At 38.0% G+C, this 14629-nt stretch overlaps 1 protein-coding gene across 4 annotated transcripts; it reads left to right on the forward strand.

Annotated features, from left to right (window-relative positions):
• The first annotated feature begins 6482 nt into the window (after positions 1–6482).
• Positions 6483–14336, forward strand: LOC110871933 (histone acetyltransferase HAC1). Of its 4 annotated transcripts, none has more exons than XM_022120691.2 (16): positions 6483–6601; positions 7471–7612; positions 7985–8087; positions 8167–8416; positions 8499–8837; positions 9257–10476; positions 10673–10969; positions 11037–11315; positions 11393–11521; positions 11599–11799; positions 12063–12205; positions 12281–12748; positions 12900–12978; positions 13164–13556; positions 13641–13858; positions 13949–14336. In XM_022120691.2, the coding sequence occupies exons 2-16, from the start codon at positions 7512–7514 to the stop codon at positions 14061–14063; spliced, it is 4335 nt and encodes a 1444-aa protein (XP_021976383.1). In that variant the 5' UTR covers positions 6483–6601; positions 7471–7511; the 3' UTR covers positions 14064–14336. The 4 variants fall into 4 exon arrangements, with proteins under 4 accessions (XP_021976383.1, XP_021976384.1, XP_021976381.1 ...); XM_022120692.2 differs by having other exon boundaries at positions 7476–7612; XM_022120689.2 differs by having other exon boundaries at positions 6488–6601; positions 7324–7612.
• Positions 14337–14629: the final 293 nt, after the last annotated feature.

Genomic DNA, 14629 nt, shown 5'->3' on the forward strand with positions numbered 1-14629 from the left:
GAACTACTGAGATACTCATGTTCTAGTTCAAGTAATTAGACACAAAATGAGTAGCTTTAGTAGAAATGTTTTCATCATCTGGGATGCTAAACCACTGTCTGGAATAATGGACTTTTGGCAAAACCTTGAACAAAAGTTTCTATAGATGACTGCTGGCAATTTAATCTTGATAATATACATCTAAAATGTATTTTGTTAATAATAGCATTTCTGGTGCTCAACAGATGTTAGATAAGATATTGTGCTTTCACAAGACAAAATCAATTCCTACATCTGAACAAGCAGATGCTAAAATTATTTGCCAAAAGTCAAAACACTGCTGCACAAACAGTTGTTATACTAATGATCTTCAACCACTGTTGTACCTTAAATGCTGTTGTACCTCAACATCTGCTCTCTAAAGTCTGTCCACTGTTGATAGTCAACCCCTGCTCTTTCAAAAACACTGATGTTTAAAATCATTGTTCTATCCACTGATACACCCACTGCTTCATTTCATTACCGTTGTAACTACTGATGCTTGATCCATCAGTGGTAGTCAAAACAACTGTCCTCCATTATTTACCATTCCATCAGGGGTTGGCACGTGGTCAGTTTTTTAGCCGTCAGATCATTATAACCGCTGCCACATCAGCATTCACTTTTTCCCTAAAATAAAACCCTGATTAAACCCAAACAGAGGCTCACACTGTCGAATTGAATTCCAAACATTCTCTTCACAAAGCAGTTTCCCTCTCATAACTCCAAAAACCTTCTTCGATCTTCTTCATCAAAAATGACGAAACCAAAATCGAAGTCAAAATCAAAACCATCTTCTTCCTCCACCCCAACAGACGCCACTCAAATGGCTATTGAAGCGAGCGAAATACCATTCAAAGCTCCTCACAACTACGTGGGTATACTCACAAAACCCACAACCGACAACACCTTCAATTCCATCATAGACATCATATCTGCATCAAAGTATAAAACTTTGTTAACAGCAGATTCTCCCATCTACCTGGAAACCCAGAGAGAGTTCTGGAAAAATGCCACTCTTGAGAAACAAGATGATGTCATCAAAGCCATAAACTCCTCAATAAAGGGTAAAGCCATCCAAATCACTCCGCAATCTATTTCAGAGGTCTTCAAACTCGATGATCAGAAAGGTAAAATTTCTTTCTCAAAAACCAAGTTGAAAAATGATTTTCTGAACAGGGGATATGCAGAACAACCAAAAAGGGATACCTTACAAAAGGGTTATTTTCCTTCTGCACCCAGATTTTTATTTCACACACTTTTAATGTGTGCTTCAAATAAAACAACATCTTTCAATGAAATACCATTAAAAATTCAATGTCTGGGCTATGCTATTTTGAATAATAAAGATTACAATTACTCCCAGGAAATTTTTAATGATATGGTAAAGAATGTTGACAACAAAGCATTTCTGCTCTTTCCACGATTTCTGAGTTATTATCTTGAACAAAGATTTGAAAAGAAAGAAGTAGATTTGCTCAAACAAGGTTCTCCTTTTAAAATAAACGGCTTAACACCTGAGACTTTCTCAAGGATGTTAGCCCCTGTAAAAACAAAAGCAGGGGTACCTGAGTAGAATTTAGCAGATGAAACTGCTCCTCAGGTATCTGCTGTTGAGCCCACTACTCCAGGTGATCAAAGCAGCACACCCACTGTTTTGAAACCCACACCTGCCACCACAAAAAGAACCAAAAAGAAAATATCCAGAAAGCCCACCAAACCCAAAACAAAGGCATCTCTGGAAGATGAGATCCCAGAGACAATGTCAGTGACAGCACAAAAGTTACAAATAACCACTGCTGCTACTTCCTCACAGCAGTTGGAAGAAAGATCTCAACCCCAGCCTCAAACTCCTCCTGCATCCTCACAAAAGGATCAGGTTGTATTCACAGAGACCCCACAATATGAAGCTCTGGACCCACTCGGATCCATCTTCCATAGTCCTGATCCCAAGGACATGTCTCTTTCAACCCCTTTAGCCTCACCTCAAATAATACCACCATCCACCATAACCTTGTTGCATGCAGCTGATGTTACTCAGACACAAACCAGTTCCTCTCAACCACCTATCACTGAGAGTATACTTCAACAGGTGACTGGGTCTGTTGTTGACACTTCTGCTATCTCAGCAACAATTAAGGAGGTTACACTGCAGGAATTAAAAGTAATTCCTGTCAGTAGTTCAAGTGGAGCAGCTACTACAAGTGTTGAATCTACAGGTTTACACTTGGACAGTGGTTTCATTAGTAAGACTCCCTTGAAGGCAATTTCTTCTATAGCACCCCTGAGAACCACCAGTGAGTTTGTTTTGACTACTGGCAACATCAAAAGGTTATCAAGTGCTGAAGAAAGAAGTCCCAGTACCAAGAACAAGGGGCATCAATGGCTGATTTTTGGGACACTGTTCCTAAATCATTCATTGGTAAAATCACTGCTGGTGGGGATTCAGATGATCCTGTTAACTCAGGTGATGATTCAAGATATCAGGAATTGACGGGCAGGGTTGAAAACCTTGAAACCTCAGTTGCCGAAATTAAGGATATGGTGCAGCAGCTGTTAAAAGCTCAGAAAGCCCAATCCACTGCTGCTCTAGCTCAAGCATCTGCTCAACAAGCACCTGCTGCAAATGAGTTATGGAACTTATTCCAACCACTGCTGGAAAGACAAAAGCAGATGGCAGATCAGCAGCATGCCATACATGTTCAAAAGCTGACCAATATGGTGGAATCAAGATTCAAGGATACTCAGGCGGATATAAAAGCTATAAAAGCTCACATTCAAAGTGCCTCTAGACAAGTTCCCTCCACTGTTCTCTTCATGAATGAACCCTTCTCAGATAATGCCAAAAAGGGGGAGAAGATTAAGTGGAAGAAAAAGGGAATTGACGATGGTATATATGTTGAGTCAGAAAGTAGCCAAACCAAAACTGAAGTATCAACACACACCACATCACCACACACCACCACAACTACTGTTCCACCACCATCTGTGTCTACAACACAAAAACCACCATCACCATCAAAAACAGCCAAACCATCATCACCCCCTGCCAAAAAGCAAAAGACAACAGATGTTATAACATCTGTTGTAATGGCAACAGTGGTTGAAACACCAGTTGTTTCAACTGCTGTTAGTCAGCCACTTATCACCACTCAAACAACTGCCATCATAACCCCTGCCTTAAAGCAGAAGACAACAGATGACAAAACATTTGCTGTAATGACAACAGTGGTTGAAACACCAGTTGTTTCAACAGCTGTTAGTCAATCATCCACCACTGCTCTCACCTTTCCTACATCACAACCAAAGCTCTTCAGTAGAAAAAGAAAGCCAATCTCTGCCGATGAGGGTATACATGATCCTAATGCTGCAAAATATCCACTGGAACTTGAAGCTATCAAAAATGAGATGAGACAATTCTATACAGAAGAAGATCCTTCAAAAGAAAATTCTCCTCACTCATAGGCTACATGGCACCAGAGGATATGGATGATTACCTCAAAATCAAGGCAAGGCAAGCTAAACTAAGAGCTAAAGTTGAGAGTGAAAGTGAAGGTCTAAGCGAAGAAAGCATTGCTAAAAGACTGGATTTCTTCCTCACAAAAGTAAAGCAGATAGAAGAATTTGCACAAGAACTGAACAAAGAAAAGGCTGAACAACGCAAAAAGTTAAGAAAACAATATCTAGCCTACATCATGAAAGAAAAATTCTATCCTGCTGAAGAAAAACAGTTTGAAGGATGGCCAATAGTCGCTCTAAAGCATGAGGCTGATAGGATTGACAGAATCAAGAATGATCCTACAAAGAAGAAAAATGCTCCAAACTGGAGCAAATACAAAAAGCTCATTGCTGACCTCACTGCTGAGTACAAAGGAAAGAAAAAGGAGCTGGTGGATGCAAAAATGGATACTGCTGAAGCCATATCAAAATGGTCCAGGCAGCAGACTGATGAAGCCTATGAAAGGCTAAAGAAAAGAAAGATAACTGTTTCAAGTGCTTCAAAGAAACGTGAACAAATGATGAAGCTTGAACAGCAGATTGAAAACCTCAGAACATTGTTCAAATCAGCAGACAAACCTATTTTTGTGTCAAACCAAGAAGAAGGTAAACAGCTGACTGAAGAAGAGGTCAAAGAACCATCATGAAAATGGGTCTAAAAGAAGACAGCTCAACAAAGCTTCAAAACCTTGTTAAGAAGGTATTAAACAAACCTGCATCACCAAACACTGCAACAGACATGTCAGAAATTGAAAGGCAAGAGCAAATTGAGAAAGAAACTGCAGAAGACATAGCTGCAGCAAACAAAGTCATTGAAGAAGCCTTCAAAAGAATGTCTGAAAGTCTGCAAGTGTTCACAAGGCCATTATCTCCTAACTCATCAAAGAACAAATCTCTCCCAAGAAACCCATTTGGTTTAAAAATACTAAAGTGGATATCTGATCAAAAGACCTACGTATTGACTCTGGTCAGAACCAATGGTGAAGTGAAGTACATATCAAGGAAAGAAGCACTAGGCCTTAGTGTTGAAGATTTGCAGGATCTCCTTGAACTTACACTGTGTAGGGATGAAGATGATCTAAGTTCCAAAGAATTTGAAGCTGAATTTAAAAGACAAGCTAAGGAACTTTTGGTGAGAAATAAAGGTCCTGAATAATGAAGGGTTTTGGCATTATCTGTTCCAGGGGGAGATTGTTGGGATTGAACCCTACCAGAGGAACAGATAATGTAAAGCCAAAACCGGATCACATTAGTGGACTAACAATAAGCAGCAGTTTACACTTTGCTTTTCCCTTGACAGTGGTAATCTAACATCTGATGGATCTTAAGTACTGCTCTCTAGAACAACTGATGGACCAAACACTGATGATACACTAAAGACTGCTGAAGATAAACATTGTTGCTCTATCTACAGCTGTTTCCTAAGTACTGCTGAAGACACAAGCACTGCCCACTCAAAGACTGATCACCTTTGAAGAAAGCACTGAAGTTCAACATCTGTGCTCAGGCTACAACAGTGGAACGTGAAGCAGTTGTTATCTCTTATTGTACTGATAATCAGATGTTGCATATCAGTAGTTTGTTTAGAACAGTGTATATAGGTTGTTAGGTTGTTAGGTGTCACTATCATGGTGACGTCAGCTGAGATGCTTCAGTGGTTTGGACTGCCTATAAATGGAGCAGTACCCTGTACTGTTCCATTTGATTGACTGAGTAGATTCTTCTTCTCCAGTCCAATCCTTTCATCTTGTGCAACCAACCTTGGAGTATCAGGCTGAGGGGGAGCTTAGTATAGTAAGCATGCTTGTAATCATTTGCTTTGTAATTCAATCATTTAACTTAATGAGAAGCAATTGTTTATCATACTATTCTCTTCTTTGGATTGTGTTTACAAAGTTTGTATTCATTTTCGCTGCACTTTTCACTGTTTAATATTCTCTGAATGATCAATTTATGCAAACAAACACAATCATGAGAGCCTCCGATCCTAACATCCTCCTCCTTTAGCCAAGAGTCCACGGTTGTTCCGGGCTTTGCCGAGTGCCATTACGACAATTCCCTTCCCCTTTCTTTTTCTATGATGTTTTTCTTTTTCTTTCTGGCTTTACACATGTTAAAATAAGATCAAAGGGAACACTGAATTCTTTTATGGGAAAAATGGGAATCACAAAATATGATCACTGATTTTTTTTATTTAACCTTTTCTATGAACGACTACTAATATTGAAAATAAAGTCAACCAGAAGCTGAGCAATTATAAGAGAAATAGAATTAAAAAAAAAAACGAAGAAGAATATACATAGATCAACTGGAAAGTAGACAAAAGTACAATACCACTAGAAAAAATTGGTTGTTAAATACTGATTGTAATTGTTGCTTTTGATTATGTTAATTTTGGTGTTTAAATTCCGTTTTTTGTTGTTTAATGTTAGTTCATAAGTTAATTGTTTATTTTTTTGTTTAATGTTAGTTATAAGTTAATTATCAATGTTGATATTCTGATTTTGCTTATGATTATGTTAATTTTTTGTGTTTGTTATGGAATATAAATGGTTCATCTTGATAAATTGTTTGATTAGAGTTTTTGTTTGTTTGATTGCGGAAGTTAAAAAACAAACAGTCTTTTTCTTGCAGACTACAGATGTTTGGTCCACCTCTTGTGCCATAGATATGATCCGTAGACTACAAACATTTTACATCTAAAAAACACAAACAACACCTAAATCATGTAAAACCACTTTATCACCCTTAAGAGTGAAAAGTAATCAATACATTCACATCATCTTTCCACCACAAAATCTTTGCATATCCTCCATTGGTAGAAAAAAACTTAATACCATTAAAAAAAAACTTATAATCATATTTTGTGAAGTTAATACACATTTAATTACCAGGCTGTAAATACAAAATCAAAATCAAAATGCCATTTTTTTATCACTATAATATAATGATATTAATATTATTACCATGCCGTACAAAGTTTCAACCCCATTTCTCTACACTTCATAAGTCGCGTTGGGGTTGAAAACTTGAAATACATCTCTTCTTGCTTATGAACATCGAGCACAAATCTGACTAATTCAAGGTACAATTACTGCAATCTGTCATTAGGTTTCGGTTAATTGATGCTAAAATTCAATCGAATTGATCTCTAACGATGCAATTGCGGTTTCGTATGATCGGAATTGGTTGTTTCAACGAACGATGCTTTGATTCGTGTTGAATATATTAGTGTAGCTTGTTTCTAGCTTCCGAATTGTTGAGTTTGGCGGTGTTGAGTTTAGGTTTTTGGATGATTGAAGTTGCGGTTATAATGTGTTCGTTTTTTACGTTTTGTTGGTGAATTATGGTTTGTAGTTGGTTAATGAGATGTGGATGTTTGGTAGGGTTTGGTGTGTCGTGTAATGGAATGCGAATACGGAATGTTGACTGATCACAGTTGGTTGATTTCCTTACAATGAGCTTAGTTTTGTTATTGATGTTAGATTGATTATTGCATTACTGATTGTGTTTTTGTTACACATTCTGAAGTTAGCAATTAGCGTTTTTCTATTTGTAGCGTTTTCCTTAGAAATCTATCTGGTCTAGCCAAAGATATGCAACGTGCGCTCGATTATTTACAAATAACTTTGGAGAATATTCCAACACACAATAGATTTTAGTAATAAGTATTTTAGTGCATGCGCTTGTATCATCTTGTGAGATGCCTTGTGTTACTTTTATGAAGTCTTGACTGAAAAGGAAATCTTTGTTATTATGGTTTGGCTTAAGGTCTTATGTTGCTGTTGTTCTGTTTATTTTTACTAGGGAAACGGGAAGTTGGATCTTCATACATCTGTAGTATATGATTAGGCATTATTAGTTGGAAGTCTGGACTTGTCGCATTTTTGTTATGAAACATATTTTTGCTAGAAGTCGACAGGATAAAAATGAATTTACAAGCTCTAATGGCAGGACAGTACCCGAGGCAGGTTACCAGTCAGGCTGGGACTTCAATGTCTGCCATGCCACAACAACAGAATATGATGCAGAACTCTGAAGGTCCCCATGCTTTACTTAATATGGAGTCTGCACGGCAGTTTATACGAGATAAGATGTAAGTTCTTTTTCACATATGTTTGTATGGCAAGGATGCTGTGTATGCATATATGTAATTTTGTATGTATTTGTGTGTTACAAACATGTTTACTATCATAATGGATGTTTGAAATTTTCTTTTTGGGACTGCATTTAGTGATCACATGGCGGTGTTGAATGTGGGTAAAATGCCTACCTAAAATGTGCGTTTGTTGCTATAGTAGTAATTTGATGTAGCTATATTAAGTCTACGCTCACTAAGCTTTTTGTTGAACCTTGTTTGCAGTCTATTAGCCAACATTCTATTTATTATATTTGTGGGGCATCTTCCAGTAAAGTGCTTCATGAATTAGTGTTACAGTATGACTGATGCTTTATATTTGTTTGTTAGATTTAATTACATCATGCTGCGACAAACTCGGGAGATGCCCCCAAAGGTCATGGATATTGCTAGACGCTTGGAAGAAGGCTTATTCAAAATTGCTGCAACAAAGGTTGTTTTTTCAGGAAATGTTTCACTTGCTGCATCCATATTCTATCATTTAACAATTAAACTCTTTTTTTTTTATTTAGGAGGACTATTTAAATTTAGACACATTGGAAAGTCGTTTACATGCTCTGATCAAACGTCCTCCCCAGAATCAACGATATCAGCAACAAAATAGTGCTAATGTTGCAATGGGACGAATGATTCCAACTCCTGGAAGTAATTTAATGGCTCCATCATCTGCTAATCATGGTAATAGCATGATGTCATCAGTTGTCAACCAAGGAAGCGTTTCTATGAATACCCTTGGGTCTTCCAGAAGCATGCACACTGATGGTATTTATCCTCTTACTAGTTACTTGTTCATATTATGAACTTGTATAAGAAAGCTGTACAACCGATTTTTGTGTAATTTTAGGTGGAATTTCATCAACAGGTGGACAAAGAATGATGCCTACTCCTGGATTTAATAACAGCACAAGTAACCAATCATATGTGAAACTAGAGTCATCTAATAATGTCTCTGGGATTTCGAGTGTTGACTCAACAATGGTATCTCAGCCATTGCAACAGAAGCATATGGGTGGGGGGATCAGGTCTACTTTGACTCAAAAATCTTATGGGTCATCAAATGGTAATTTAGGGATGATGGGTAATAGTTTCGGAAACTCTGAAGGATTTTTGACAGATCCTCATTATGGAAACTCTCCCAAACCAGTGCCACAATATTTTGATCAACAAGGACATATCTCTCAGGGTATGCCTTCTCAACACACACATATCTGTCGGGTGGGTTGGTACTTGGTACGTGTATGTATAGGTAGTTTTCAGTGCCCGTCAAACTGGGTTTAATCGAAACACTTTTTGTCCAGTTTTCTTATATGATTACAAGAATATACTTTAACAGTTATCATCTAGTTTTGCGAATACAATGATTTAGGAGGTTTGCGCACTAACAACACACACCGAGTAACTTTTGATCCATTTGACAAATTTCCTTTTTAAATATATCTTTTTGATCTTTCCCGTGTGACATATTAAAGATAAAAGCATAACCTGATACAACACACTAACACTAATAAAATTGGTTGAAATGGCCATGTCTATTTATTTACCAGTCTAGTTACTGAGCTGTTAATTGACAAAGTCGTTATGTTCATATGGTTAAATTTGTAGGTGAGGGATCAGGAAATTTATTCATCCCCACAACCTCTGGTACATCACCGATGAACACAAACTCAGTAAACTTATCAACATTACAAAGAACAAGCTATCCCTCGTTGGTCAAGCAGTCATACTTGCACAATTCTGGTCGGCCTGCAAGCATGAAATCAGAAGAGATGGACTTGCGGTCTCAGCAACATCAACTTCGATCTCAAAGGCAACAGAATCAACAATTACCATATAGGCAGTCTCAGGTGACATTAATAAAATCTGAGCCACAAGTGTATGAACATGTCCAGTCATCCAGAGGTAGTCAATTACATGGCTCTCAAGATACGTTTTTATCAATTCCAGAGACTTCAGAGCAGCAGCCTCACTTTGGTGATGACACTCGAAATACTATTACTGGTCAACCCGTGGCAGTACTTCAGGGTAAATGGCCTTCTTCAAAATTGCAAGAAGCATCACATCATTTAGGTAACTCATCAAATGAGATGAAAATTCAGAGGAATAATTTATCTACAGAAGCATCAATAGCTACCAAAAGACCTGACAGTCAGTTGCAGTTCAGAAATCAACAAAGATGGCTTTTGTTCTTACGACATGCTCGTAAATGTGTTTATCCACCTGGAAGTTGCCCTGAATCCCATTGTATACTTGTTCAAAAACTCTGGAAACATATGATGTCATGCATGGATGTAACTCAATGTCAATATCCTCGCTGCCATAGGTCAAAGAAATTACTAAATCATCACAAGTACTGCAAGGACCAAAGCTGTCCTGTGTGTGTTCCTGTAAATGATTTCGTTCAAAGGACAGGAGTCCACCTTAAGAATAGCTCACAGTTGGGCGATGAATCCCGTGATCATACTTCAGAAGATTCTCATCTTTCCATGAAACGCGCCAAGATTGAGCAGCCACCAGCTGCTCATACCGAAAACCAAAACTCCATCACACCAGGTTCCATTACTGCTACATCTGAGGATCATGACACCTGTAAATATGAGGCCACTGGAGTGAAGCTAGAAGTTCCTTCAAGTTGTATGCAAGAACTTTCTAACAAGATTGAGGTGAATGATGATGGTGTTTCAAAGACAGAGAAAGAGGTGGCACTTGTTGATGATACGTTCAAATCCGGGAAGCCAAAAATAAAGGGAGTATCAATGATTGAATTGTTCACACCAGAGCAGGTTCGAGAACATATAACTGGTCTCAGGCAGTGGGTCGGCCAGGTATTTGTTGATTTTGTGCTGGATCCTTTCTGAATCATTATCCATAGGCTATTGTATCCACTTTTACCTTTGGGCCTGTTAAACATGACATCCAAAGGCTATTATATATTTCTTTTGTGTAAAACATTTCCGCTATGAGACAACCTTTACTTAATTAATATGCCCTAATTTCTAATATCCATTATTTGCTGTGCAGAGTAAAGCCAAGGTAGAAAAGAATCAAGCAATGGAGAATTTAATGAATGAGAACTCTTGTCAGTTATGCGCAGTTGAAAAACTTAATTTTGAACCACCACCTATATATTGCTCACCCTGTGGTGCTCGCATTAAGAGAAATGCAATGTTTTACACATGGGGGAGCGGTGATACACGTCATTTTATCTGTATTCCTTGTTATAATGAGTCTCGTGGGGACACCATAAGTTTTGATGGAACTAATATTTTGAAGGCAAAACTAGAGAAAAAGAAAAATGACGAGGAGACTGAAGAACCGGTATTGTGCTAGTGCTACATCTGTTGTAAATTTTGTAAGTATCTATCTAACTTTTACCTTTCTACAGTGGGTTCAATGTGACAAATGTGAAGCGTGGCAACATCAAGTCTGTGCATTATTTAACAGTCGTAGAAATGACGGGGGACAAGCGGAGTACACTTGCCCTAATTGCTACATGGAAGAGGTTGAAAACGGAGAGCGGGTCCCCTTACCACAGAGTGCTCTTCTTGGAGCAAAAGATTTACCCCGAACCATTCTGAGTGATCATATAGAGAACCGATTATTTAAGCGGCTGAGGCAGGAAAGATTAGATAGGGCAAGGTTCTATGGGAAAAGCTATGATGAGGTGATATAACCTTCGTAAATTCGTATTCTTCGGTTAAATTTGATTCAAGTTAATATTATGAGTTTTGTTATTATCAGGTTCCTGGAGCGGAATCGCTTGTTGTTAGAGTAGTCTCATCTGTGGACAAAAAGTTGGAAGTCAAGCAGCGATTCCTTGAGATCTTTCAAGAGGAAAATTACCCGTCGGAGTTTGCTTATAAATCCAAAGTATGTAGGGAGTATGGTTTTAAGTGTCAATGTGTTTGTTTAATTGAAATTCATGACCAACCTACTGTTTCGTTTAGGTTGTTTTGTTGTTTCAGAAAATCGAAGGGGTAGAAGTATGTCTTTTTGGTATGTATGTTCAAGAATTTGGAGCAGAATGTCAGCAGCCAAATCACCGTCGTGTTTATCTCTCGTATTTGGATTCAGTCAAGTATTTTAGGCCCGAGATAAGAACAGTGACAGGAGAAGCTCTGCGTACATTTGTATATCATGAAATTCTGGCAAGTTACTACATTCTTCAGCTCTTCCAGTTCAACCTAAGCTAAAAGATCAGGCTGGCCATTAAAACCACAAAAACAAACCTGTACCGAGTAGTTACTGACTATATTGTTCGGTTCTTGGTTCCAGAGTTTCTTAGTTGCCAATCATCGGTTCGGTCTGGTCCATTTAGGAACCAGACCTGTTTTTCTCAAGTTATAAAACCGTTATTTCATATTAATTTTATAAAATCCAAATTTATATTCGGTTTACGGTCCTGTTTCAGATTGGTTACCTAGAATATTGCAAGTTACGTGGGTTCACAAGCTGTTATATATGGGCATGCCCTCCCTTGAAGGGTGAAGATTATATCCTGTATTGTCATCCCGAAATTCAAAAGACACCAAAGTCAGATAAACTGAGAGAATGGTAAAGAGTGCATTAATTATATCATCAATGCTGTATTATTAGAAACCATCTATCTGACATGATTCCTTTTATCAGGTATTTATTGATGTTGAGAAAGGCCTCAAAGGAAAATATTGTAGTGGAGCTGACTAATTTATATGACCATTTTTTTGTCCAATCTGGTGAATGTAAAGCTAAGGTGACTGCAGCTCGATTGCCATATTTTGATGGTGACTATTGGCCTGGTGCTGCTGAGGATATAATCCATCAACTTCAGCAAGAAGAGGAAGGAAGAAAACATAATAATAATAATAATAATAGGAAAGGGTCAACGAAACGGACTGTAACAAAAAGAGCTCTCAAAGCTTCTGGTCAAACTGATCTTTCTTCCAATGCTTCTAAAGATGTGCTACTCATGCATAGGCTTGGTGAAACAATATCCTCAATGAAGGAAGATTTCATTATGGTTCACTTGCAGCATGCATGCACTCATTGCTGTCTCTTAATGGTCTCTGGAAAACGCTGGGTCTGCAACACTTGCAAAAATTTTCAGCTTTGCAACAGGTAATCACCATCATGTCTTACTTTACACCTAATGTTTGTTGCTTCATAAATAAATAAATAAATAAATAGTCCATCATTTGAGCTATCAATGCTGCTGCTGACATGTTTCTTTATATGTAGTGTGATTGGTTGTTGATGTGTGTAATTGCAGTTGTTATGAAGTTGAACAAAATCTTGAAGACAGGGAGAGACATCCCGTAAACCAAAGGGTGAAACATCCACTTTATCCTGTAAGTTGTATTATGAAAAAAATGGTTGTCTTAGTCATTTTTACTCGGTTTCTAAAATAATCAGAACTATCTAAACTCAAAACAACTGATTATTGTCTGAATATCTGATTATGATCACATAATCTAAATACATTCGAACACAGCCCTTAGATTTTAGTTCAATAATCCGATCTTGAATGGTGCAGAAAGAAATCAATGATGTGCCTATAGAAACGAAAGATAAAGATGAAATTCTCGAGAGTGAATTTTTCGATACGAGACAAGCTTTTCTGAGCCTTTGCCAAGGAAATCATTATCAATATGATACACTAAGACGTGCAAAACATTCATCAATGATGGCATTGTATCATCTTCACAACCCCACGGCTCCTGCATTTGTGATAAATTGCATTGTTTGTCGTCTTGATATTGAAACAGGCCAAGGATGGCGGTGTGAGACCTGCCCCGATTATGACATATGCAATGCTTGCTATCTCAAAGACAGAGGAATTAATCATCCTCACAAGTTGACTCACCACCAGTCGGTTGCTGAGCGTGATGCACAAAGCAAAGAAGCTCGACAACAACGGGTCTTACAGGTACGGTTTGGTTTCGTGAGTTTTCCTGTCAGATTTTGTTTTATATAATAATATTGTTTTACAAATGAAAATTGGTTGCTGCAGCTACGAAAGATGCTTGATCTTCTGGTACATGCATCTCAGTGTAGATCGGCGCCGTGCCAGTATCCAAATTGTACAAAGGTGAGGGGACTCTTCAGACATGGAAGGCAATGCAAAGTGCGTGCGTCTGGTGGTTGTGCTCTTTGCAAGAAAATGTGGCATCTCCTTCAACTTCATGCCCGCGCTTGTAAAGACACCCCGTGCACTGTCCCCCGTTGCAGGTTTTTCCTTTTCTTTTTTAAATAAACTTTTATATTTCTTCACAAAAAAGGGAAATTAGGAGTCAATTTGTATTGAATGATTTTATACAGAGATCTCCGGGAACATTTGAGAAGGCTGAACCAGCAGGCTGATAGTCGGCGGAGGGCGGCAGTTATGGAGATGATGAGGCAGCGTGCCGCAGAGGTTGCGGGCGGCCGTGGATGATGACATCAAACTGTAAATATGCAACATCTTGTGTACAGTTACAGTTTTGATTGCACTAGTTGTATTTTCAAGTATATTTTTTGGAATGGAGCTACCAGAGCAGCAACAGTAGCAGGAGCAGGAGGAACATAGGCATAGAAAAAAATACAGACTATATGTAGGTTTGACCTACTTAGGTTAACAGCTCATGGAGATTGAAAAACATCAAACATAGGGAGAAATTTTGGGATTTTCTTTAAATTATATTGGTTTTTTGGTACGAGGTTACACATTTTTAAAGAGTGCAAACTGGTCAATTTTGGTCCTTTTTTTAGAAAGTCCAACAAAATTTTATTCAACCTCAATGATATCCTCTAGTTAACCCACTGTTAACAGAAGTTACACCAGAAAACTTACATACACCAAATTGAACAACATAATCAACCAAAATAATTCTCAGATCCTCATACAATCTAAATTGAACCCACACCAATCCTCCCATGTGAGACTTGAAGCCTTTCCTCGATACTTTATCCATAAAAACCCGAACACTCTGATCTCCTCCTTGATCCGAGCCACATTGATCA

This window comes from Helianthus annuus, chromosome 8, assembly GCF_002127325.2.
Source record: "Helianthus annuus cultivar XRQ/B chromosome 8, HanXRQr2.0-SUNRISE, whole genome shotgun sequence".
Classification (NCBI taxonomy): domain Eukaryota; kingdom Viridiplantae; phylum Streptophyta; class Magnoliopsida; order Asterales; family Asteraceae; genus Helianthus; species Helianthus annuus.

What these genes read in the sequence shown, in the direction of transcription:
- LOC110871933 (XM_022120689.2), top strand. Translation starts at nt 7,446, where the DNA reads ATGAATTTACAAGCTCTAATGGCAGGACAGTACCCGAGGCAGGTTACC. An exon ending in AATTTTCAGCTTTGCAACAG is followed by an intron (nt 12,749 to 12,899) that starts GTAATCACCATC and finishes GTGTAATTGCAG; the next exon opens with TTGTTATGAAGTTGAACAAA. An exon ending in TGAAACATCCACTTTATCCT is followed by an intron (nt 12,979 to 13,163) that starts GTAAGTTGTATT and finishes TGAATGGTGCAG; the next exon opens with AAAGAAATCAATGATGTGCC.